Genomic DNA, 23,211 nt, shown 5'->3' on the forward strand with positions numbered 1-23,211 from the left:
GTCATTGCACGGCTTTTATATTAAACAAACGCTTCCCTAGGATGGTCCCAGTGTCTCTGGGATACACTGTCCACAGGTCAGTGTGGAGGAGGGTGGTCCAGATGACGACCAGGCACACCCAAGGTTGAGAGAATGGCCAGACGTCACCCTGGGCCCACTACTGGGATTCAGATGAGATGAAACAGGGTAGGGTGGCGCTCGGGGAGGAGGGCGGGGCCGGGATCTGGGCGGGGCGGGACTGTGAAGGGGCGGCGCCCGGCTCGTCGCGGGGCGGGGCTCTGGGCGCTGCTCCCCAGCCAGGCGCGGGTCCAGCTCGGCCCCCGCCCGCTCCCCGCCCCCTGCAGGTCCGCACCCGCGGGCGGGCGCGGCCCAGGCGCGGAGCGGCCAGAGGCGCTGGGCGATCGTAGAGCCTGGCGTCGGGGCCGGGGGCACCGGCAGGCCCGGAGGCCGCGATGAAGGCGAGCGGCGAAGACGGAGAGGCGCCGGCCGGGGGCCCGTGGGAGGAGTGCTTCGAGGCGGCGGTGCAGCTGGCTTTGCGGGCGGGACAGGTGAGAGCCGCCCAAGGCGCACGGCGGGCGCACGGGGACTTGGGGCACATCGGGTGTAGGGCGTGGCGGACGGAGACCCTGCGGGCAGGAAGGCGCGGGGCACGAACAGCCGAGGGGTCCGCTGCGCCTCCGGCACACCTGTGCACCTGCCGCTCCCGCGCCAGGACTGGCGCCCGGAGTCCCTCGGGCTGGGGGCGCATGGCGGCCTGGCTGGGAGAGGGGGGTCAGGGCACGCGGACTGCCTCGGATTTGACCCAGGGGGCGGGACGCGGTGCGGTTGCCCTGAGTTCGAACCCGGCGCGTGGAGATCAGGCGGACGGTCTGTCCTCGCGCGTCCGGAGTCGAGAGGGTTCCGCTGCGCGAATGGAGGAACTGCTGCCCGCACCGGAAGGATGAACTAGAGCTGCGGAGTCGAAGAAACCTGCGGAGGGCAGCGCTCTCTTCGCGCTCGCGTGTATGTTCCGCTCTTCCCTTCCTCGATGCCCCACGCCTAGGGTCCTCAAGCCACGTGCGGCGCCAAGTTAGGGGCGCTGGGGGAGGCGGGGCGCAGGGACGGCTAGGTGCCCCCTGGCGCGTCAAGGCGCACAGCTGCGTTCCGGCGATCGGAACAGAAGGTGGACGGAGGAGGAGCCCTGTCTCTGTGGCAGTTCCTTTTCTAAAGTCAGGCTGTCGCCAGTTTTGCAGTAGAAGTGTGTCCCCAGCGCACAGTCACCATGCCCTGACACTGTGCCTCGGCCCCCTGACAGTTAACTTCAACACTAGTGGACGCCTTCTGTGTTGGGGGCTCTTCCTCTGCAGTTTGAAGGACTCACGACTCCAAGGGGCGCTGTGAGCCTTGATCCTTGGAGAGAAGGAGGACCCCAACCCCGCCTGCTACCCTGAGGAAGTTCGGGGTTGCAGGGCCAATGTCCTTCCTGGAGAGCGGGTCCCCGGCGGCGTGCGGGGGCACTGCCCCGCCCCTCCCCAACCCTTACTTCCTCTCCGGAGGCGCGTCCTCAGAGTATAATGGTAACTTTTAGGTTCCACCGTACAACTTTCTTCCTTCAGCCTTGGAGAAGAAGCCAGTCTAAAATTCAGACACCACTGTGTAAACCCTGCTGGGTTGTTACAGGGTTTCTGTGGTTTTTCAAATTTAGATCCTCGAGGAAACAGAAGGGTTTTTGAAAACCCCCCCTTTTTCTTTTTTTTTTAACAAATTTGCAAGTGCTTACACAGAACTTGCAACACAGCAGGCCCCATTCTAAGGGTCTTGGGAAGTTTAACTTATCTAAGAGATCTCTTCTGCTTTTGCAACTTGCCAAGAACAACAGAAAAAGTATTTTTTGACAGTAGGGTGAGGGTGCAGTAAGGATTCTGCCCTTAGGGGTCTAGTCAGGAGGCCCAGGACTGAAGCCTCCCTTCTGGGCTTTATGCTGTTGCTCCCTGCCTGCCTGGCCAGAGCAGGGGTGGGGAGGAGCCAGTGATCTGGTCTGAGGCTGGGACTGGACAGAAGCCACCCAGGGTCGTCCTATCCTGTGTGAAGAGGGACAGAGTGCCTTAGTGATGCTCTGGCAGTAACATCACAAGGCGCTGAGTGGAGAAAGCTTTGCCTGTAGCCAGTGAGCCCCGGGTGGGGAGGACAGAGGGTGCTGAGCGCTCACCCTGAATCCTCCTCAGCCGGAGGTGTGTTTGCTGCAGGTTCCGGGGCCTCCTAGCCCCTGTGCCTGCCCCTCCCATCCTGCTGCCCCCACGAAGCTCTGTATGCTCAGTTCCTGAGCCAGAGGGAGGACTGGCTCCCAGGAGACTGTGGCCCTCCCTCTCTCAGTCATGGGTTCAGGTCAGGGCAGCCTGGACCCCTGCGTCTTTGCTTCTCCACCGCCCAGTCCTGAGGTGCCTTGGGGCGGGGGGTGGGGGGGCATCCTGGCCAGTCCAACCGCCCCACAGCTGCAGGAGCCCTGCCCTGGCTGCTGGGCTTTGGGGGACAGTGTGATGTCAGCCGCCCCCCCATCACCACCACAAGTACAGAGAGGGATATTCATCGAAATGGGTATTTATCATCTTTTATGTGATGTGTGAGCAAAAGTGTCTAAGAAAACTATGTTTTTTAAGTTGTCCTGCAGCATAGATCCAGGTTTTGTTGAGGCTGAAATTTAAATAATTTAGGGGCCCTCTATAAGAAAAAATATACAAAATTCAAAATTAGACATAAAAATTGTTTATTTAGAATAAAAAAGGTCACAACAGTATACATTTTAAGATGCTCCCAAATATAACAGGATACATACAAATAAGTTTTTAACCACTTCACAAAACCTTCTGTAGTATTTTTTCACTTTGTGGCTTCATACTGTATATCTTCAAATGACGATGAGTTAGTAGTACGTTCTATGCAGAGACTAGAAAGATTAATTCAAGCTTTTCTGTAGGGTGGCTTATTGAAATTGATTACTAATAGCTTTGAAAAGTTTATTTAGGCTTCAAGCTTGTTACTGGTGGGTTCCTATAAATGTTTAGGCTTGCCCTCAAATTTGAGAATCCTGTCCGTTTCCTTTAACATTCTAGCTGTCAGACAGGGAAAACTTTCCTGGTGTACTCTGAGGTGGGGTGCCCCCTGTCCACCTCAAGCTGCCTGGAGCTTAGGGGCACAGCGGGGGCTCTCACCCAGCAGCCCCACTTGTCTGGTTTGTAACTGTATTTTTTTATCAATTATTCACATGGGGACATTTGATAAGTGAGATACCACTAAGGGGACTGTCATGGAGCCAGCAGTCTTGTCCTGTGTCATCCTCATCCTTTTCCCCAGAGCTTGCTGTCTTCAGTTTTCTGATAGTTACACCCATCTTCTAAATAGTAGCTCTTTTCCGCATCATCCACATTAGACGCTGTTGTGCTGTGTAGCTGCATTCCCTGTCAGTCCCATTGGTGCCTGGGCTGACGTGCTGTGACCACACGTATCGCAAGGTCAAGCCAAGCAGCACGGTTGTATTACAGTATTACACATTCTTTGCTTTCTTACTCAACTTGTGGTTTCCCTTAAAGTTAAAAAAAGTGTTTTTTTTTTTCTTTTGCTTAGTTTTCTGTGTACCTACCTACTTCCATCTTCCAACAGAATTTTTGATGGTCTCCTCAGTATAGCTACTCATGGGTCTCGCTCCTGGGGAGACGTGGTCCTCACACCTTCAAGTGCATGAGAAGCACCAGGAGGGACTTTGTGGCCAGCTGAGTCCACCCCCAGGTTCCTACCTGCTCGGTCCTAAGAGGGGCCAGGAACAAGCACCTTCACCAAATCCCCAGCTTGTGTTCTTGGTTGAGAGGCTCTGCTGTACGTAGTACGTACGTAGTACGTTGTTGTGTGAGTGAGGATGTGACAGTTCATTCACTGAACTCTTGAGACTTTGTACAATGTCCAGTTTGGAATTATTAGGAATGACGTTGCTCATCCAGCCCTCTTGCATGTGTCTTTTGGTTACGTCCATATGCATTTATGCTGGAGCTGGATTAACACTAAGAGTGAAATTGCTTTGTCATGGGGTAGGAAATTCCACCAGGTGCTTTTCCAAGGCAGCCACATGGGTTCCCGCTTCCCCAGCAGCAGTTGGGGGTTCTCTGACAACACTTGGTGTTGTCTTTCCATTTTAGCCTCTGTGACGGGTTTGAGGTGGTATTTTTATGGTAGTTTTAATTGTATGTGCTATATGACTGAAGAATTTAAGTGCCTTTTTATGTGTTTACTGACTTCCTGGAGATCATCTGTTTTTAAAATAATGCTGCTAAACTGATTAGAAATATATTCATTCACTCAACAAATATTTGAGTAACTCTGGAAAGGACTTTAACCTTTACTCTGAGTGTGACTGAGGTTCAGTTTGGAGTTCTGTGTGGAGTCCTACAAGATGAAGGGGAGTTCAGTTCACCTGACTGATGCTGGGTGGGGGGCCTGCAACACCAAAGGGGTTGCGGGCAGAAGCTTCCGATGGAAGCTGTGAGAATTGTCCGAGTGAGGGGTGAGGGTGGATCTGACTGCAGATGGTGAAGAGGGCAGTAAAGCAGTTGGATTTTGTAGGCAGGTTTGCTGCCAGATTGGAGGCGGATGTGAGAAGAGCCAGTGGCGCCTGCAAGGTTCAGGCCTGAAAAACTGGTCCATGGATTTGCCAGAACTGTGGGGAGGTGGGGAGCAGGTTTGGAGGTGGCGGTCAGATATTGTGTTCCGAGCTATGAGCTGTTGAACTTGAATTGCCAGTGGATCTCTTCTTGCGTGGAGCCCTGTGGTGGGGATTTCACGGGAGAGGCTGAGGGTAGAGTTTGGGAGCTGTCAGCCTGGGCTGGTGTCTTAGGCCGCGTCCTGCCCCGGAACAGAGCAGGCTTGTCCGCCCCGAGCTCTCCTTAGGTGGATTGTAGGTCAAGCCCTGGCATTTCCTCTGGGAGATCCCCATCTGTCCTGCCTGCAGATGGAGGGGGTGGCTGGTGAGCTCAGTGTTTCTGCAATCAGTCCTGGCCTCAGCTGGCCTCACCTGCACTGGCACCCCCAGCTTCCACAGGGTGGGGGGTGACCCACATTGACAATTGTGACACTTTGGCCAACATTTGAAGACTCAGCCAAAACAGAACTTGTGAGATAGTCACTGGCAGCAGCAGCAGCATCCCCATTGGCACATGTGGGCCAAGGGCCCAGGGGAGTCTGTAGAGAGCTCTCTCACACAGAGAAGGGTTTGTGTTTTCTGTCTGTTCAGGCCTTCAACTAACTGGATGAGGCCCACCCACGTTTCAAAGGGCAAGCTGTTTTACTGATTTATATGCTCATCTCATCCAAAAACACCTTATAGAGACACCCAGAATAACATTTGACACAGTATCTGGGTCTCCAGCTGACACATAAGATTAACCATCTCATCACACTCGTAAGTCTGGAACCTGAAATGTGACGGTACTGCCTGGCCCACACCTGCAGAGGAAAGATGCTGCCTGTTCAAACCCCGCTTGCTCAGGCTTCTCCGAGTATACTCTACAGTTCTGGAACTCACATGAGTTGCTCCTTGGGGATGGATGATAACTGTATGGTCGACTTGGAGACAGTAGCACAGAACCAAGATAGTGCACAGACAAGAAAGAGACGTCTGGACATGTGTCTGAATGATAGCCCCAGACGCTGGAGCTGATGGGGTTTGAAACTCAGGCTTCAGTGACTTAAGACCCATATTTTATCTATTAAACATTAACAGAATGTTATTTGGAGGGAGAGACCCAGGCCAGGAGGTCTGTGAAGTGCAGGCTTAGTTAGTGAGTAGCTGAAAAACATCAATTAAAAAACAGCACACACTAACTTATTACTGGCAGAATGAGAATGTTTTAAATCCTTTAGACAGGAAGAAAACAGAAGTGGTCAAGAGTTTTGGTGGGTAACTCACCTGGAATACCACAGATTATCTCCCAAGGGTGGGACTGTGGCTAAAGGGCAAGACTGATTGAGCCTGATAAGGATTTACATTCTAAGACACTGTCCCCACCTCTCCTCTCAGTGTAGAAAATGTCTGAAATTGAACTTTGTTAACCTAGTATTAAGGTTTGTATATCGTGTGTGCAGTAGATTTTCAGGTTTTGCCATAAGTTGTTAAGTTTTGTGAGGTCTCAGCCCCTTGGGTGGATGGACCTTCAGAGAAGAGAGAAAAAGGACACCTGGGGCTAGTGGCGGCCAGCTTGTCTGAAGGGCAGCGTAGTTCGGGGCAATGATTCAGAAATGAGGTCTGAATATCTGGGAATGTAACTGGATGAGAGGACGTGTCCAGGGCCCGGGGGAGCAGCAGCTGGTGAAGAGGGCTGGCCAGAGCGGCACCATGGGTGGAGGAGGACGCAGGTGTGGCGTGGCCTGCCCAACGCTGAAGGACAGGGGCCTGCAATGAAATGATCACAGGATGGCAATAGTAAATGCTAGTAGAAATGGAAAAGAAGTCCTTACAGAAGGACAGGCTTGGCATCTTCCTTGACTCACAGTCCTTTGAGTGATCTGTGGCCCGGGGCCCGACTCCACCCACCCCCACAGGAAAAAAAAAAACGCCCAGATGACCACAGGACCCCCATGGGAGAGGGCTGGAGGGTGAGTGATGGCTCAGTGAAGCAGAAGGGGCAGGGAAGTTGAGGACGCAGACGTGGGAGGATGGCCTGGCTCCGGCAGAGAGGGGGTCAGAGGTGGGGGTCCTTCCTCACCCCCGTCCAATTAGAGTCTGGGGGCAGGCTCTGCTTCCTGAAGCCTCCCAGGGCCCCATCTCCATTGCTCTGACCCAGGAGACAGAAGCAGACCCCCACCACACCCATATCATGGCAAGGGGGGAGTGTGATGGGCAGGAGGAAGCACTGAGCGAACAGTGGCCCTTTGAGGACATGACTCAGAGGTCACACATCGATGCCCCTCATGTCCTCTGGGCCAACCTTGGGCCCAGGGCCACACCTGCCTTCACAGGAGGCCAAGGCAGGGCCTCCAGGTGGCTCGGTGCCTACCAACCGTGGGCTGGGCTCTGTTCCTGGAAGGAGGGCCGGCTTCTCAGGTCCGGTTGTCTCTGCTCCAGGCCAGTCCTCAAGGCCACTGTGAGCCACCATCAGGGGTGATGGGAGCCATAAGGTGCTTTCTTGTGAGAAGAGGGGGCAGCAGTGAAGGCTCCCAGGAACCCACAGAGAGCCTGGCACTGCCCGTCTGCCTATCTGTCTTGTCTGTCCACTGGCAGTGAGGGAGGGGCCCAACCCTGGAGGAGGAGGGGGTGGCCAGTGTCACCCACATCCCAACTTTCATTGCAGATCATCAGAAAAGCCCTTTCTGAGGAAAAATGTGTCTCAACCAAGACGTCGGCCGCGGACCTGGTGACAGAGACGGACCACGTGGTGGAGGCCCTGATCCTGCAGGAGCTGCAGACCAGATTTCCCTCCCACAGGTAGGTGCACCCTGCTCCTCCACCCCACCCCCAAGGTCCCCCCAGGCTGCACAGACTTGCCTAGACGCAGCCCCAGCCCAGGCCAGGGAAGGCTGTCCTCCAGGGCTACCTGCTCTCCAGGACAGGTGTCCCCAACCTTATGAGTCACCGCATGGAGAATCTGAAGCAACTGTTCATCTTTTCCTTGAGAAAGACCGGCATTCATCCAGCGCTGTGCGTCTAGTTCTGGGGGAACCTGGGGCCCCGGGGGATGCTTGGACCTCGGGGAGGGAGGGGGCTTCCTGAGCAGGAGGGTCCTCTCCTTCCTTAGGGAATCGCTCACCCCAGAGCCCAGTCACTGGGTTCCTGGGTGTAGATGACGTGTCGGCCTGGCCGCTGTCCACCTGGACCGGTGAGGGGCTCCCTCCTCAGCTGCCTGGCGAGTGACCAAGGTTGGGGGACAGGCCAGTCCACACTCGAGCCTTCTCACTGCTGCTTCCTTTTAACCTGTGTCACCTGGGGGTCGTGTGTGTGCGTGGTGTGTACTATGTGTGCATGTGTTTGTGTTGTGTGTGTATGTGTGTATGTGTGCGAGTGTGTGTATGGTGTCTCTGTGTACATGTGTGGTGTGTGTATGGTGTGTGTATGTGTATGTTGTGTGTATGTATGTTTGTATGGTATATGTTTATACGGTGTGTATGTGTGTATGTGTGTGTGATATTTGTACATGTATATGTGTGTATGGTGTGTGTGGTATGTATGTTTGTGTGGTGTGTGTATGTATATGTGGTATGTGTATGTGTGTATGTTGTATGTGTATGTTGGGTGAGTGTGTATGTATGTGTTGTGTGTGTGTTTGGTATGTGTGTGTGGTGTGTGTGTGTGTGGGGTGTGTGTGTGGTATGTGTACATGTGTATGTGTGTATGTGTGTGTGGTATGTGTGTGTTTGTGTGGTATGTGTATGTGTGCGTGTTGTATGGTATGTGTGTGTGTGTTGTGTGAGTGTTTTTGTGTTTGTGTGATGTGTGTATGTAGGTGTGTACATGCATATTCCTGTTGGCAACCCTTGTGTTTCAGCGTCTCTTCCTGTTTCTTTGTTTGGTGTAAAGTCAGGACCTTGACATCTGTTACAATAGTTACAGGCTCTGAAATGTTTGATTTCTTACTTTATAAAAATCTAAATTAACTGGCAACCTCCAAGGAATCCCAGTTGACCCGTAAGCGGTATGGATTTGAGCCGTGCAGGTCCACACAGATGTGGAGTCAGTCACTCAGTATTAACACTGCAGATGTAGGTGGAGGGCCGGCAGTTCGGCGCCCCAGCCCCACCATGTTCCAGGGGTTGGATTCTGAGAGAGTGCAGCTCAGGAACCACCACAAGTTCTGGCCAGGGGCTCCTTCTGTCCATGTGTCATCCAGAGGCTCCAACAGCAGTGAGGCGTCAGGGCTGGGCCTCCAGGGGTCCAGGTAGAGGCTCTGGCCACTGCAGGGCTCTGCGTGGTAATGGCACCAGGGCTCCGCATAGAGATGGTACCAGGGCTTCTGGCACTTTGCGGTCAGACTGATCTGATAGGCCGAATCCTGGAATCACGCGCCAGCTCCTGGTGGTTTGGATCCACTGTTGTGTTAACATGGGGGCTGGTATCCATTTGCACAGTGTGAATTTCCATACTCCTTGCCGAATATCAGGGCAGAAGTCAACGTGTCACATGGGGGAACCTCTTCAGAAGACCATCTGGTCCACCCAGAGCAGCGGCCCCCACCCACGGTGGGCGCCAAGCTCCCTGGAGCTTCTCCAGCCCCCCTGACAAAGCCCTGAGGGATGCAGGTGCCCCCCGACCCCCAAACAAAAGCCAAGGGTCCCCAAGCTGCAGGCTGCAAGGGGTGGGGGCTGGCTGCTCGGGTCAGCTGGCTCTGCCCGCCCCCTTCTCAGCTCTGGGCCAGCTCCAGGACACTGCTCTCTGCTCTGTTGCCTAGAAAATCCAGATATCTGAGATCATCTTTCAGCAGCTCAAAGCCAGACTTGATCTTTTCCCAATGACTAAGATTTAAGAGAAAGTACCAGAATTGGCACTAGTGGTAAAGAACTCGCCTGCCAGTGCAGGAGAGGTAAGAGATGTGGGTTCCATCCCTGGGTCAGGACTATTCCCTAGAGGAGGGCATGGTAACTCACTCCAAAATTCTTGCCTGGAGAATCCCCTAGGGACAGAGAAGCCTGGTGGGTTACAGTTCAAAGATCGCAAAGAGTTGGACATGACTGAAGTGACTTAGCACTTAGCAGTAGCACCAGAATTTGGGGGCATTTAAATGTATTTTAGATCAGAGACAAATTGAGAAATCTGTGATGAGAAAAAAGTTGCATATGTATTGTAAGATAAAATAGTATATTGTCATTTTCCTGCATATCTAAGTATTTAAATATGTCCCTTAAACAAGTTGGTGTAAGATTGTCACCCTTTCTTAAGAAGGACTTTCTTTCAGACTATTTGCTCTTCCTCATTTTTAGTCTTTCACAAAACAGTATTAAAGATAGATTGCAGCTGTTTTGACTTTGATAAAATAAGAAACAACCTGATATGGGCTCCCTGGTTTCACGCTGTGTCATCAGGCAGCGGAGCTGGGCTGTGGCCTGACAGTTGAGGCTGAGGACCATGAGCTGGCTCCCTGGTGGGCTGAAGGTGACCTTGTCACAGAGTCAACAAACTGGCCAAAGAGAAGGCCTGGGTGCACTGGGCCGTCAAAAATCACAAGGAGGGTTTTTAATGACTCTTAGAGAAAACTAATAAAGTGAAATGGGTTGGTCTGATTTGTCTAGAGCTGTGAACCTTGTCCCTGGGCTATTTCCTTCTGTACCTCCCACAGGCCTATGAGGGACTTCCCTGGTGGTCCAGGGGCTAAGACTCCAAGCTCCCAGTGCAAGGGGCCCTGGGGTTCAATCCCTGGTTAGAACTAGAGCTCACTAGATCCTGCCCCTGTTTGACCCAGAGAAGTCTGCTGGTCTCACAGCTAGGCTTTGAAATTCTGTGTCTTGGGTACCTGACAGGTTTTCTCAAGCTGAGCTCTGTCCACTGCAGGTTCATTGCAGAGGAGGCTGCAGCTGCCGGGGCCAAGTGCGTGCTCACCCCCAGCCCCACCTGGATCGTGGACCCCATTGACGGTACCTGCAACTTTGTGCACAGGTGAGCGGGCACACCCATCTTTTCCAAAGCGGCATTTTTTGAGGCAGCAGCCGGTCAGCAGACCTCTTGCAGGCTTTGGTCTCACTCACAAGGTGATCAAGTCTTGATACTTTTAAGGTTTCCCATTTGTGAGATTCATTCAAAGCATGTAGGAAATCTTCACTTGTTTAAAAACTATTGTGTTTGTCACATTTAAACGTTGGGTTGAATTAAGAAGGACCCTTAAGGAGTCCCCTGGAGAGACGGACAGGTTGTAAATAACACAAGGTGTCTGGTCTGGCAGCCTCAGGAATGTGCAGTGTGGACAGTGGCCTTGGGGGTGAGAAACCTGCCAGCTGCCAGCTTGATCTGATGGCAAATATTGGCCCCAAACAGCAGGTTTTCGGGGGGTCAGAGGCCCTCGTGGGGAGCGAAGTGAGCTGGGCCAATGATGGTGCAGCCCGGCTCCAGAAGTACTGACCAGGGGCAGGCATCAGGGTTGTGCAGCTGGTCAGGGCCCTAAGGACACCAAGGGTGCCGTGGTTTCCACAGAGGGTGGCTCTCCCAGGAGGACACGCGTGCAGCCCCCAGAGCTCCTGCCCTGTCCCGGGTCCCCATCCTGCAGTGGGGGCTCCCATGACCTGCATCACCCCAGCCAGCCACTCAGGGAGGGCCCAGGTCCCCCCACCCCTGCAGTGGAGGGTGGGAGCATCCTGTGACCTGCATCCCCCCAGCTGGATGCTTAGGGAGGGCCTCCTATAGATGACCCCAGACACCCACTTCCTTCCTTACAGTAAGGAGGTGAGTGGGCTGGGGTGTGGAGCCCTCACTTGGAGTGTTTACATGTAAGTGTGAAAAGTGATTCTGCCCATCATGTGAATCGTCACCCTTTCCTGCATGAGAGTCACCTTGAGAATTTGGTCATGGCTGGCCCTATTGGAGGCAGTGGAACAGAGTGGTCTGGTGACCCCAACAGTGCCAGCAGACTCTAAATCTAATTAGCGTATGACACCCGGGGAGTCATGTGGGACCGGGGGCACATGGACCAGGTTGTGGGTCACCGAGTGGAGCCCGTGTGTGGGTGTTGGGGACACAAGGGGCCAAGCCCCGAGGTGGGCAAAGGCCATGTGTCTACCCCAGGACCAGAGAGAGAACCTGAACTAGAGCGTCATTTGGGAAATAAGCTTTGCGGCTGACCCTTAGTCTCCAGACACTGTCCAGGGTCACAGGGCCGTGGTAACTCTCACCCTGCAGCTCTGACAGGACCTATCCTGTTCGTGTCCTGCAGCGTCAGGGGTAGAGAAAGTGGGGAATGGCCTTCTGAGGGTGGGGACCCCTGCTGGGCCATGGGGTGTCATGAGTGGCCCCATAGGGACGGCACCTCACAACCTGGGAATGGTTGGTCCCAAGACTTCTGGGTTAGAACCAGCCTTTCCTTGTTCCTGCCTGTTCAGCTCTGACAGTCTTCACATAAAGGAGAGATGGTTCTGGAGACATAAACCCACAGGCAGGCTGCGAGGTCACTGCCTGCCTTCCATGCCACGACCACACCTGCTGTCCTGGGTGAGCCTCACACAGGATTTGTGTCAGGAGGGCCTGGTTGTCTCAGACCTGGACCCTCCATCTCACCGGCCACTGAGAACCAGAAAGCTGATTATTAAAACCTCTCAACCGGGTCCTCTGTGGTCACTGTCCGTCCTAACAACTGTCAATGCAGCTGTCTGTCAAGGTCGCTGTCCCACAGGTCAGCTAGGCTTGCTGGTCTTGGAAGCACTCGGTGCCACTGTGGGAAGTAGCTTCTGACAAAACAAACTCAGCCGTGCTGTAGAAAGGTCATCTTTGCCTCCAGCTGCACAGAGGCTGCTGACTTTGCACGAGTCCATGATGTCACAGCATCAACCATCTGTCTCCTCTGCAGGTTCCCGACCGTGGCGGTGAGCATTGGCTTTGCTGTGAACCAGGAAGTACGTGGTGGGTGGGGCCCTGGCTGCCTGGCCCCTTGGCTGCTGTTTATTTATCTCACTTCTTGATTCTAACCTGTTTTCCTGTCCTTGTACTAAGCCTTCATTGTGACTGGTATTGCTTTCAAATCCAAGAAGCGAAACAGGTGCAAACCAGTTTGGGGCATGAGGCATTGGGGTGTGAGGGTTTGGAGCATAAGGGGTTGGGGTGTGAAGGTTTAGGCTGTGAGGGTTCAGGGCTCCACCGGCCCCAACCCCTAGGGCTTGCAGCAGGGCCGGGTGTAGGGAACATTCTGGGCATGTGTTCCCAGTTAGTCTCCATCTGACCCCTGGGGCGTGTGATCGAGTCACACAATAAAGAAGCTCCTATTTTGGGAGGACATCTCTAGTCCCAATATTCTGTTAGTCGTTCATCCTCCTCTTGCTGTTGGGTGAGAGCGTGGCTGTCACTCCGTTCCCACAGACCCTGGAACTGGGCCACATTGTGGGACCTGCGGAGAAGGCAGGGATGTAGGCTTTAGCTTCATTAGTCAACTGCAGAGATTACAGGCAGGAAGGGCCTTTCCTTCCGCGCAGTCACCGCAGTTACCCTTGCCTAGGTCAAGGGCTCGAGCTGTGCAGAAGGAACCCTCATTAGAGTCTCATGTCCTGTCCTCACTCTCAGCGTGAGCACAGATGGCGGGCAGGAAGGGAGTCCTGCCCATGAAAAAGAACTTAGTTTTTGAGGTGACGATAAGTGAGAGTCTTAATGTTGATCCTGGTTAGGAAATCAGTCACTCACATTATTTCTGTGTTAAACGTGGTCACTGAGATGTGCGCGTGGAGCGGTAAGCACAGAGAGGCAGAAGGTTCATTCTGGCCGCAGGGTCGCTGACCAGCCAGACCTTGGCCTCTGATGGGTGCAGGGAGGCCAGCCCGGTTCCAGGACTGACTTGAACTTGGGAAGCCCTATAAAGCCAGGGTCATGGGAAAGGGGGAGGGGGAGTTCACGTGCTGTCAGCTCTGGGTGGACACTGACTGGGGGTCCTCCAGGAGTGGGTTCTTTTCCTGCCAGCCCAGATTCCTCTTGGGCATCTGCCAGCGTCTCTCCCGTTTTCTCTCTCTCTGTTGGCTGCCCTCCGTACCTCAGGGCAGGCACATGTGCTGTTCTTAACCCAGAACAGAGAGGCGGCCGGGGGTGGGGGAAGAGATGTAAGGAGGCTCACCTCCTCTGTATACCAGCTTGTTGGGGACCGAGGCTGTGTGCCCCGACGTGTGTGTGGTGGGGGGCCAGCCCCTCCGGGGATCCACGTTTCTTCCTGTGCTTCCCCTCCCCCCCACTCTGGGTTCTGTCATGATCACAGCTCTCCAGAGACATCCTGAGTTCACATGTCAGCAATTTTGAGTTTTTTGTGGGGTTTGATTGGAGCTGTGAGAGCCTTTTTTCACCTCCCAAGAAAAAAACAAAAGAGATCTTTTTGAAGAATGAAGTCTTTCCAGTTACTTTCAGTAATGCTGAAATGAAATATCAAAATGAAATGCTCAATTACGATATCAATTTAAAATATAGTCTTATTCCTTTAAATATATCTTTAAATGTAGTGATTTAAGAAAAGAACAGTTGCTTTCACGTTCAGGTCTAGGTTTGACTAGTGACTCTGATTTGTTGAGCTCCCTTTTGAAAGCTAATTTTCACCCACACGCCTTGCGTTAGCGTCACAGCTGGAGCTTCGTGGCCTTTGGTCACTTTGTCACGTTCTTTGTTTTCCATCCCGCCTGCCTGTCCACAGCTGGAGTTTGGGGTGATTTACCACTGCACGGAGGAGCGGCTGTACACGGGCCGGAGGGGCCAGGGTGCCTTCTGCAACGGTCAGCAACTGCGCGTCTCCGGGGAGACAGGTGGGCCCTCTCATGGGAAAGGGACCTGTCAAGAGTCACTGCTCCTCCAGGCAGCCACGGGGGTCCCTTGCCGAGGCCTAGTGTCACTGGGGACAGCGCATCCTTGGGGGACTGGACATCGAGCCAGCCTGTGTCTCTGTGTTTCCCTGGCTGTGACCAGGAGCCTTTGATGGGCCGGGTCTGTTCTTCACTCACCTTTCATCCCAAACAAGGGAAGGAACCCAGCCACCTGTTCCCGAGTGGTCCCAGTGAGCCGGCCAGGGCAAGGGCAGAGTCAGAGGCGTGCTCTGGCATTCAGCACCTCTCGGTGGCCAGGTGACATCACCTGAGTGGGGACTGTGGCTCCCAGATGCAGTTGACTTTGGTTCCTGTGAGAACACGGCTGGCCGGGGTAGCCTTATCGTGAGCTGTGTCATACACTGCGCAGGTGCTGCCAGCCCTTGTCATTCCTGGAGCAGGACAGAGGACACGGTGGCCTTTACAGAGGGCCTGCTGCTAGGCTCACAGTCTGTGTGGCAAGCTGGCCTGAGAGGCAGTGAGAGGGGTCGGGGTGTCCCTGCCCGCAGCTCCCCACAGCAGTGGGGACATGGGCCCCCAGCCCAGGCCAGGTCCACCAGGCTGAGCTCCAGTGAGAGCAGACCATGTGGATCCCCATGCTGGGGGAGAGGGGATGGTAGCCCCATGACCATGACCATGAGCAGCAGGCCTGCAGGGGAGATGACCACCATGTGGAGAACAGGCCAAGTAGGACCAAGGGCGGGCAGGCGGCGTGGAGGTCATGAGTGCCCAGAGTGTGGGTGGGGATGGGAGGAACATTACAGGGGCTGGGCGGGGTGGGTGGGGTAGGACCATGGACCAGCCACTGCCTCTACTGCCCGGCCCCCGGCTCCCGCCCCAGGACAGTTTGGCTTGGCCGCGTAGACAGCAGCGTTAATTACAGCCTCGCCTGCCAGAAGCGGCCAGGCAGTCGGTTGTGTAACGCTGGGGTGAGGGAGCATGTTGTTAAACTCGTGGGTGACCTTTGTTCCACATTCATGTGCTGTGACAGGCGGCTCGGTGCCCACGCTCACACCCCTCCTAGACCCTCCCGTATCCAGCCCTCCTCCCACAGCTCACACCCACCATCCGCCCCCTCTGCAAGACGGAAGCCCAAGTCTTTCCATGCTCTGTTCCAGAGCTCTCCCGCGATTGTTTTAAGATTCTGACTCATACAGTCCACGGTGACCGCTTCTGCCCTGCTTGTCCTCTGTGTGCCGGGTGACTTGGTTTGCACCGGAGGTGACAGGATGTTCCTCTCAGCTGCACAGCCCTTGGATATCTACACACCTGGCTTTGTCCCAACTGTGATAGCTTACTTGTGTGACTGGTCACCTGTGCTCCTGGAACCTCGGTGTTCATACAATCAGGGAGGTGCTGACGACAGCTGTGAGGGTTACGTTACATCCTGCATCCTAGCACTCGAAAACGGCCCTGGGGCTGGTGCCCTGAATGAGAGTTGTAATCAAAGGAGGAACTTGGGTCTTTGCACAGAATCAGCCAGCTGTGACCTGTTGCTGAGGCTGGGACACATTTCTGCAGGCACTTTGTAGCCAACGTTTTCTAAAGTATTTATCTATCTTTGGCTGTGCTGGGTCTTCATTGCTCTACGGGCTTTCTCTAGTTGCAGCAAGCAGGGGCTCTTCTTCCTTGCGGTGTGTGGGCACTGTGGTGGTTTCTCTTGTTGCAGAACTCAGGCTCTAGGGTGTGTGGGCTCAATAGTTGTCGCTCCTGAGCTCTAGAGCACAGGCTCAATAGTTGTGGAGCATGGGCATAGTTGCTCCGTGGCACGTGGGATCTTCATGGACCAGAGATCAAACCTGTGTCTCCTGTATTGGCAGGTGGAATCTTTATCATTGAACCACCAGGGAAGCCCCTTAGCCAACATTTCAGTACACATCTTTCTGTCGCTCTTTTTATCTCAGCATTGTTTTTTCTTAAACTTTTTATTTTATGGTGGAGTGTAGCCGATCAACAAGGTTGTGATAATTTCAGGTGAACAGTGAAGGGACTCAGCCATACATATACATGTATCCTTTCTCCTCCAAACTCCGTTCCCATCCAGGCTGCCACATTACATTGAGCAGAGTTCCCTGTGCTATACAGTAGGTCCTCGTTGGTTATCCATTTTAAATTTATCAGTGTGTACATGTCCATTCCAATATGTCACTTTCTCTTAAACCTTTTAACATTTTCTACCAATTTTTTAATTTTTGAAAATTTTCTCCTTTTCACAGTACATTTCTTATAAAGCTTGATATATTGTGTTCGTTTGTGTTTAGTCAACTGTGATTCTTTGCAACCTTATGGAATTCTCCATGGAATTCTCCATGGAATTCTCCAGGCAAGAATACTGGACTGGTAGCCATTCCCTTATCCAGGGGATCTTGCCCAGCCAGGAATCGAACCCCGGTCTCCTGCCTGGCAGGCAGATTCTTAACCAGCTGAGCTACCAGGGAAGCCCCATCATGTGTGTTTATCTTATTCATTTAGTCTGACTTTCTTTTCTGAAAGTTTTCTTACCTGATTTCTCCTGGGACCCCTCCCCTGTACTTATGAGTGATGCTCTCCTGTACATTCTCCATTTTTCACTTATAGCTGCTTCTATTTTGTTGGCAGATCGTTCAGGAAATCTTTAGTCAACTGGAGAGATGTTATTCTGCTTCCTGTTCTCTTTCTTCTTGTGATAATAGCGTAGGAGATTCAAATATCATTCTTCTACATTCTTGCTACTTGAAAAATTTGTAGTCCTGAGCTCTGGAAGTTGAGGGGATGGGGTAGGCGGGGGAAGGCACTTTCTGTCATTTCGTGGCTCTGGGGCTCCCTCTCTTGGTGTGTTGGTGAAGTGTCTGCAGAGTTGGCTCTTCCTTGGACGCTTGGCTCTGCCCCTCCCGCACGGCGGCCGCCATCTCCTCCGTCCTGCGCCCCTGATTCCAGCCCAGTGAGCGTGGGGTTCACTCCCATGAGTGTCTGCTCCGTGGGTCCTGCCCGGAGAAGCCCTGGAACGTCAGTTACAAGAGGTTGTGGGGCTGTCGACGCCCGCTCTTCAGACCTCGCCCCCTGTCAGGGGCTCCCCTGGCCCCTCAGTCTATTGCAGATTTTGAGGGTCTCCTGCTCGGGGTCCTGCCCGATTCCCGGTTCGATTCCTGGGTCGGGAAGATCCTCTGGAGAAGGGACAAGCTACCCACTCCAGTATTCTTGGGCTTCCCTTGTGGCTCAGCTGGTAAAGAATCCGCCCGCCATGCGGGAGACCTGGATTCGATCCCTGGGTCGGGAAGATCCCCTGGAGAAGGGAAAGGCTACGCACTCCAGTATTCTGGCCTGGAGCCATGGGATCTCAAAGAGTCAGACACGACTGAGCGACTTTCACTTCACTCACTGCTCTCGGTCCAGGAGACCCGCCACCTTCTCTCCTCCCCCGCCCCCACTCCGGGCCGCGAGGCCTTGTCGCCGACGGGCGTCTGCTGCCCCCTGGTGTCGGGGTGGGGAAGTGCCGGATGTGGCCAGGTTTTGTGGATGGTTTCGTCTGTTTTCTGTGTTTACTCTCCAAGCTGCTGTTTCTGTCAGAGGGTATTTGGAAGAAGTCACGTGGGTGTCCACGGCGGTCTTTCCAGGATTCTCAACAGCGTTTTTTTCCCCCAGTTACTTGTTTCTTTAGAACATAAAGTATTGAGATGACGGTCACATGACGTGAAATTAGCTGCTGTAACCTGAGCAGTTCTGTGGTCCTGGGCTCAGTCCAAGTGCCCCTCCTCTCAGCGCCCAGCTTGCTTTCTGTCTAGTTCTGGGCTTTTCAGTGAGGTAGTACTGCTAATATTACTTTTCCCGTGAGGGACTCACGGCCTGTAAGGATCTGGAGGCACGAGCACGCGTGTGACACGTGATGGTGCCACGGGGAACTGCCAGGCCTGTGCTCGCTGCCCAGAGGTGAAGGCTCGGAGTAGTGAGGCCGGGTTTCAGGGCAGAGGACTTGCCTCCCTCGCCTCTAGGCTGTGCAACCTCTCTCAAGACACCCTTGCTCTGATCCTCAGCCGGAAAAAGGTTTTCAAATGGTTGGAAGTCTTGGCCCCTTCATGGATTACAGCCTTGTCATGACAAAGGGGCTTGTATCACTTGATAAAGCTATGAACCATGCCCAGCAGAGCCACCCAAGACGGATGGGTCATAGTGGAGAGTTCTGACAAACCATGGTCCACTGGAGGACGGAATGGCACATCACTCCGGTATTCTTGCCACGAGAACCCCATGAACAGTATGAAAAGGCAAAAAGAATTCCAGCAAATTCCAGGAGACAGTGGAGGACAGGGGAGCCTGGTGGGCTACAGTCCATGGGGTTGCAAAGAGTCCAACATGACTGAGCAACTGAATGACAACAATAGTATCAGTGTCTCCTCCAGGTGGTCTGTCCCTGGTAGGAGGTGACTGCAGGAGTGAGGGTACCTGTGGGCAAGTTTTTCCTCCATGGAGGGGCTTCATTTTCTCAACCGAACACACAGGCGGGCAAGGCCCAAGGCCTGAGGGCACAGGACATGAAATCGGTGTGAGGGGGTCTGTGGCCAAGTAGGGACGGTGCTACAGCCCCACAGGGAGTCAGCCAGTTGCCTGCATCTGGCGGCCACACAGCAGCATTCACTCATCTGGGGGTGTATGGGGGATTACTCTCGGGGACCCCTTTCCAAAGACGTTGTTTAGATGTCACCTCCTCTTCGGGGGTGATGTTTCCATCTTTGTCATCACAGCAGCAGGAGAAAGGCTTTTAAGGCAGATTTATTTGATGAGGCATTTTTTTTTCCTCCTTGTTTGGAGTCACTTTGTTTCTGTGAGTGAGTGATGCTGGTTTTGTAACCACCACCAGACCCTTCCAAGTTCCTCCGTGCTATGCGTCCCTAGAACGAGAGGACTGGGAGGTCACTCCCCTGGCATCCAGGCCTTTCTGGGGCCTGGGAGGTAAGAGTCAGGGTGTGACTTGTCAGCCCGACCTCCCTTTTCCAGGTCAGAAACCTCTGCAGCATCAACCATGCAGGGAGGACATGGAGTGTGAGCAGGAGTAGGAGGCGGGTGCGACATTCACTTTGGGGAGAACCCTGACTATGTGGTGGGAACTGCGCTATGACATTGCTAATGAGGGGGGCGGGTATTCTTTCCACGCAGACCTGTCCAAGGCCCTGGTTCTGACAGAAATCGGACCCAAACGGGACCCCGCGACCCTCAAGCTGTTCCTGAGCAACATGGAGAGGCTGCTCCACGCAGGGGCCCACGGGTACACCTCCCCTCCCGGGACCCCCAGGCAGGCACAGCAGCCAGCTACCCCCTGGGCGAGAGTAGGGGACACACATGCCAGCCGGTCCACAGCCCTGGGTGGGGGCAGGGCCCCGAGCTCAGCGCCCCCCTGTGACGTCAGCGATGCCCCGCCCCCTCAGTTTCCCCTGGGTCTGCCCTGTGACAGCAGCCGCTCCACGTGGTCTAAATCCAAGGTCATCGAGGGTCCGCAGAGTGAAGGCTGAGTTCTTCCGTTGCAGTACCAGCCACACTTCAGGCTCTGCAACTGAGGGCTGGTCCGTCAGCACAGGTGCTTCTGTTGGGCAGTACGGCTCTGGGCCCAGAGCTCAGAGTAGAGCTTGTGGGAAGAGGCCCTGGGCTCCTGTTCAGCTCCTGAGTCAGGGGACCTTCCAGGGGCACCGCTGGAGCAGGGCCATTCAGTGTGCTCACCCCCTTCCTGTCAGGGTTCGTGTCATCGGCAGCTCCACCCTGGCTCTCTGCCACCTGGCTGCAGGCACCGCCGACGCCTACTACCAGTTTGGCCTGCACTGCTGGGACCTGGCCGCAGCCACCGTCATCATCAGGGAAGCCGGGGGCGTTGTGATGGACACGTCAGGTGAGCTTGGCCGTCACACTGCTCTCCGTCCCCAGGGGTGTGTCCCCCAGACAGACCCACAAGCTCAGACGAACATCCTCCCTCCTCTCCTGACAGATGGGTTGGGAGGACAGTGGGCCGGGCCAGAGGGCTTCTCCCTCTTCCTGGTGTGAAAATGGACCCAGGGTCAGGACTCAGGGGTGGGGTGGGGGGAGGGCAGGCAGTGTTTTCTAAGCTCTCACGTCCACCAAGACCGCAGAGCTGGCCATGTGCCCCCCAATCTAATGATGAGGTTTTAGTTGGTGAGCCAAGAGGTGACCTATCCCTCTGCCTTGAGGTCACCACCCTAGTGATTGGCCCCACAGGGGCAAATCCCGCTCCAGGGACGCCCATGCAGCCACCTCTTACGTCAGGTTTCTTGTGGAGCCCGTTCTCCCCCACCTTTGCTCCAGAGCCTGTTGTGGACATGCCAGGCTCCCGAATAACCTCTGGGGCCTGTGCTGGCCCTTCCCTGTTGCTCCTTCTCCTTGGGGCCTGGTGGAACTGCAGGGGGGTGGGGCATGATGTGAAGACATCTTGGCTTTGGGCATCAAGGACAGGCAGGCCCATCTCAGCTGAAGACATGTCTGTCCTGGATGTGAGTACATAAGCATGCATACACACAAACATAACGTGTGCACCAAGGTCTCCCAGATATGACCATGTGAGCACACACAAACACACAAACATGCATGTGCACCAAGGTCTCCTGGATGTGACCATATGAGCACATGCACTTGCAAATACCCACATGCACCAGGGGCTCCAGGTTGTAAGCACACACAAACACACATGTGCACCAAGGTCTCCAACGAGTCCATTAGGCCTGTTCACACCTCCAGGAGGCTGAGGTCCTTCATCCTTCCCCAGATATCCGGTGCCTAGAGCATCCACTTCAGGGGCCTCCCAGGCCTGCGGGGTCCCCAGTGCCCCAAGCACACAGAGGTTGAGAACTGCCTCCTGTCTTGAGCTTCAAGCACTGCTCCTGAAGCTGGTATTCCCTAGCACAGCCTCAGGACACACTGGGCCTACAGGCTGGATGGGCCGGGTCAGGCAGAGCAGGGCTGGGGCTCACCCCTCACCCGATGCCCTGTCCCTCTGTCCACAGGCGGGCCACTGGACCTCATGTCATGCAGGGTGGTTGCTGCAGGCACGCGGGAGATGGCGGTGCTCATTGCCCAGGCCCTGCAGACAATTAACTACGGGCGGGACGATGAGCGGTGAGGGGAGCAGACACAGGGCCACCCTGGATGGGGCCTACCGGGAGCCTGGAGCTGGCGGGACCCTGAACAACAGGGATTCCTGATCCCCAGAGGAGCTATCAGGCCGAGCCTGGCTGTCCGGCTGAGCCCGTGTCTGGGCGCCTTTGCTGTCTGGTGTCTTCTCTCTGTGACCTCACATCAGGTTAGTCCAGCCATCCACCAGGGCCGGAACCCAGATCTCACAGGACATATGTACCGATAACTGCAATCATGATTTTGTTTCCAGAATGCAAATCTCAGGTGATAAGGCTTTAGACCTGCTGATAAAGCAGGATTGTTCTCAGCACCCCTCCCTGGCCCCCCATGACACTTCAGAATACAATAAACCAAGTGATGCCACTCTGCTTATGTTTCCCTCCACAAGTGTGTCTCCTGTTTCCCCTAATGACCCCCAAATCCACAGGCCCTTTAGGGAAGTTGTTGGCACGTTACAGCCCAGAGTTCACACATGGTTTGTTGTCTGCCTGCCACTGGTGATGACAACTTTAGTCATTATCACGTCTGTATTTAAAATCCGAGGCATGGGTCAGACTGAAGAAAACCTAACCAAAATCAAACCTCTAAAATCCTATTGTTTTTGTGATCAGTTTAATGAAGAAAAGTATTTTTCTTGGCCTTATTTTTTTCTCTTTAGAAAGAGGAATTCTATATAAGAATAATTCTAATGAGGACATTCTCTGGCTGAACTTAAACATTCACTGAGGTTTAAGAATCGAGAAAGTCAGTCTTAGGACAGAGGAAGTTCCAGTCATGCTTAACTTTCTCCGTCGTATCCTAATTTGCTATCCTATTGTCAACAATACTTACAGAGCGTTTAGAACCGCCTGGCAGCTGCCGCCTCTGGCCCTGAACTCCAGGGCTCAGCCCGTATAATGACACAGGCCTTGTCACCAAACCGCGCCCAGAGAGCCTCTGTGGACACCGCGGAGCCTCACAACCCTGCACGCTGACTCCCCCTCACCATCTGCCGCCCTCCACTCACAGGGCAGGTACCCACTCAGACCCCTGGAGGATGGACCCCAGGGGGTTTCCCAGGAAATCCCCTCCCAAGTCAATCCCCAGAGGGCTCATCTCCACCCTGCCTTGGGTTGCGGATTGATAAGTTTGTTATCTTTAGGAAGGCGTTTCCTTATCTGAATTGGGGTGCCAGGTGAACCCCTAAATGGTGCAATAGTCACGGGCCCAGACACGTTCGGACTGGGGTCTCCTTTGGGGCTAACGAGTCTCCCACCCCTGTGCACAAAGACCCAACTTTGATAGCCACAGGCTGTGTGGGGGCGTAGGGGCCTCAGCAGCTGGAGGAGGGGCCATTTACTGCCGTTGCAACTGGGGGGCTGGTCCCCCTCCCCATCCCTGGGGTAGAGACCACATGCAGAGCCAGATAGGGCCAGGGTAGATGTGTGGGGCAAGAGGTTTGGACCCCCACTCCTGACCACCCAGGGTCTCGTCCCTGGGCCTTTGCCATCTCTCGACTTGGAGAAAAGCCTGAGTTTCTGCTCACCTGGCTCACTGCCACAGCTTGATGCTGGCGTGGGTGCCCTGTTTCTGCTCTGGCTGCAACAGACTTCTAGTTGGCGGAGAGGTCATTGCGGAAAA

The 23,211-nt window shown here is 54.3% G+C and overlaps 1 protein-coding gene across 3 annotated transcripts; it reads left to right on the top strand.

Moving 5' to 3' along the window:
* The first annotated feature begins 265 nt into the window (after positions 1–265).
* IMPA2 (inositol monophosphatase 2) lies at positions 266–21,959 on the top strand. Of its 3 annotated transcripts, none has more exons than XM_043444311.1 (8): positions 266–548; positions 7,314–7,447; positions 10,502–10,606; positions 12,504–12,556; positions 14,316–14,424; positions 19,612–19,720; positions 20,184–20,335; positions 21,462–21,959. In XM_043444311.1, exons 1-8 carry the CDS (start codon positions 453–455, stop codon positions 21,550–21,552), a joined length of 849 nt encoding a protein of 282 aa, XP_043300246.1. In that variant the 5' UTR covers positions 266–452; the 3' UTR covers positions 21,553–21,959. The 3 variants fall into 3 exon arrangements, with proteins under 3 accessions (XP_043300246.1, XP_043300245.1, XP_043300247.1); XM_043444310.1 differs by having other exon boundaries at positions 12,504–12,549; XM_043444312.1 differs by having other exon boundaries at positions 286–548; positions 12,504–12,519.
* Positions 21,960–23,211: the final 1,252 nt, after the last annotated feature.

This window comes from Cervus canadensis, chromosome 23, assembly GCF_019320065.1.
Source record: "Cervus canadensis isolate Bull #8, Minnesota chromosome 23, ASM1932006v1, whole genome shotgun sequence".
Taxonomy (NCBI): Eukaryota; Metazoa; Chordata; class Mammalia; order Artiodactyla; family Cervidae; genus Cervus; species Cervus canadensis.

What these genes read in the sequence shown, in the direction of transcription:
- IMPA2 (XM_043444310.1), top strand. Translation starts at nt 453, where the DNA reads ATGAAGGCGAGCGGCGAAGACGGAGAGGCGCCGGCCGGGGGCCCGTGG. An exon ending in ACCTGCAACTTTGTGCACAG is followed by an intron (nt 10,607 to 12,503) that starts GTGAGCGGGCAC and finishes TCTCCTCTGCAG; the next exon opens with GTTCCCGACCGTGGCGGTGA. An exon ending in CTCCACGCAGGGGCCCACGG is followed by an intron (nt 19,721 to 20,183) that starts GTACACCTCCCC and finishes CCTTCCTGTCAG; the next exon opens with GGTTCGTGTCATCGGCAGCT.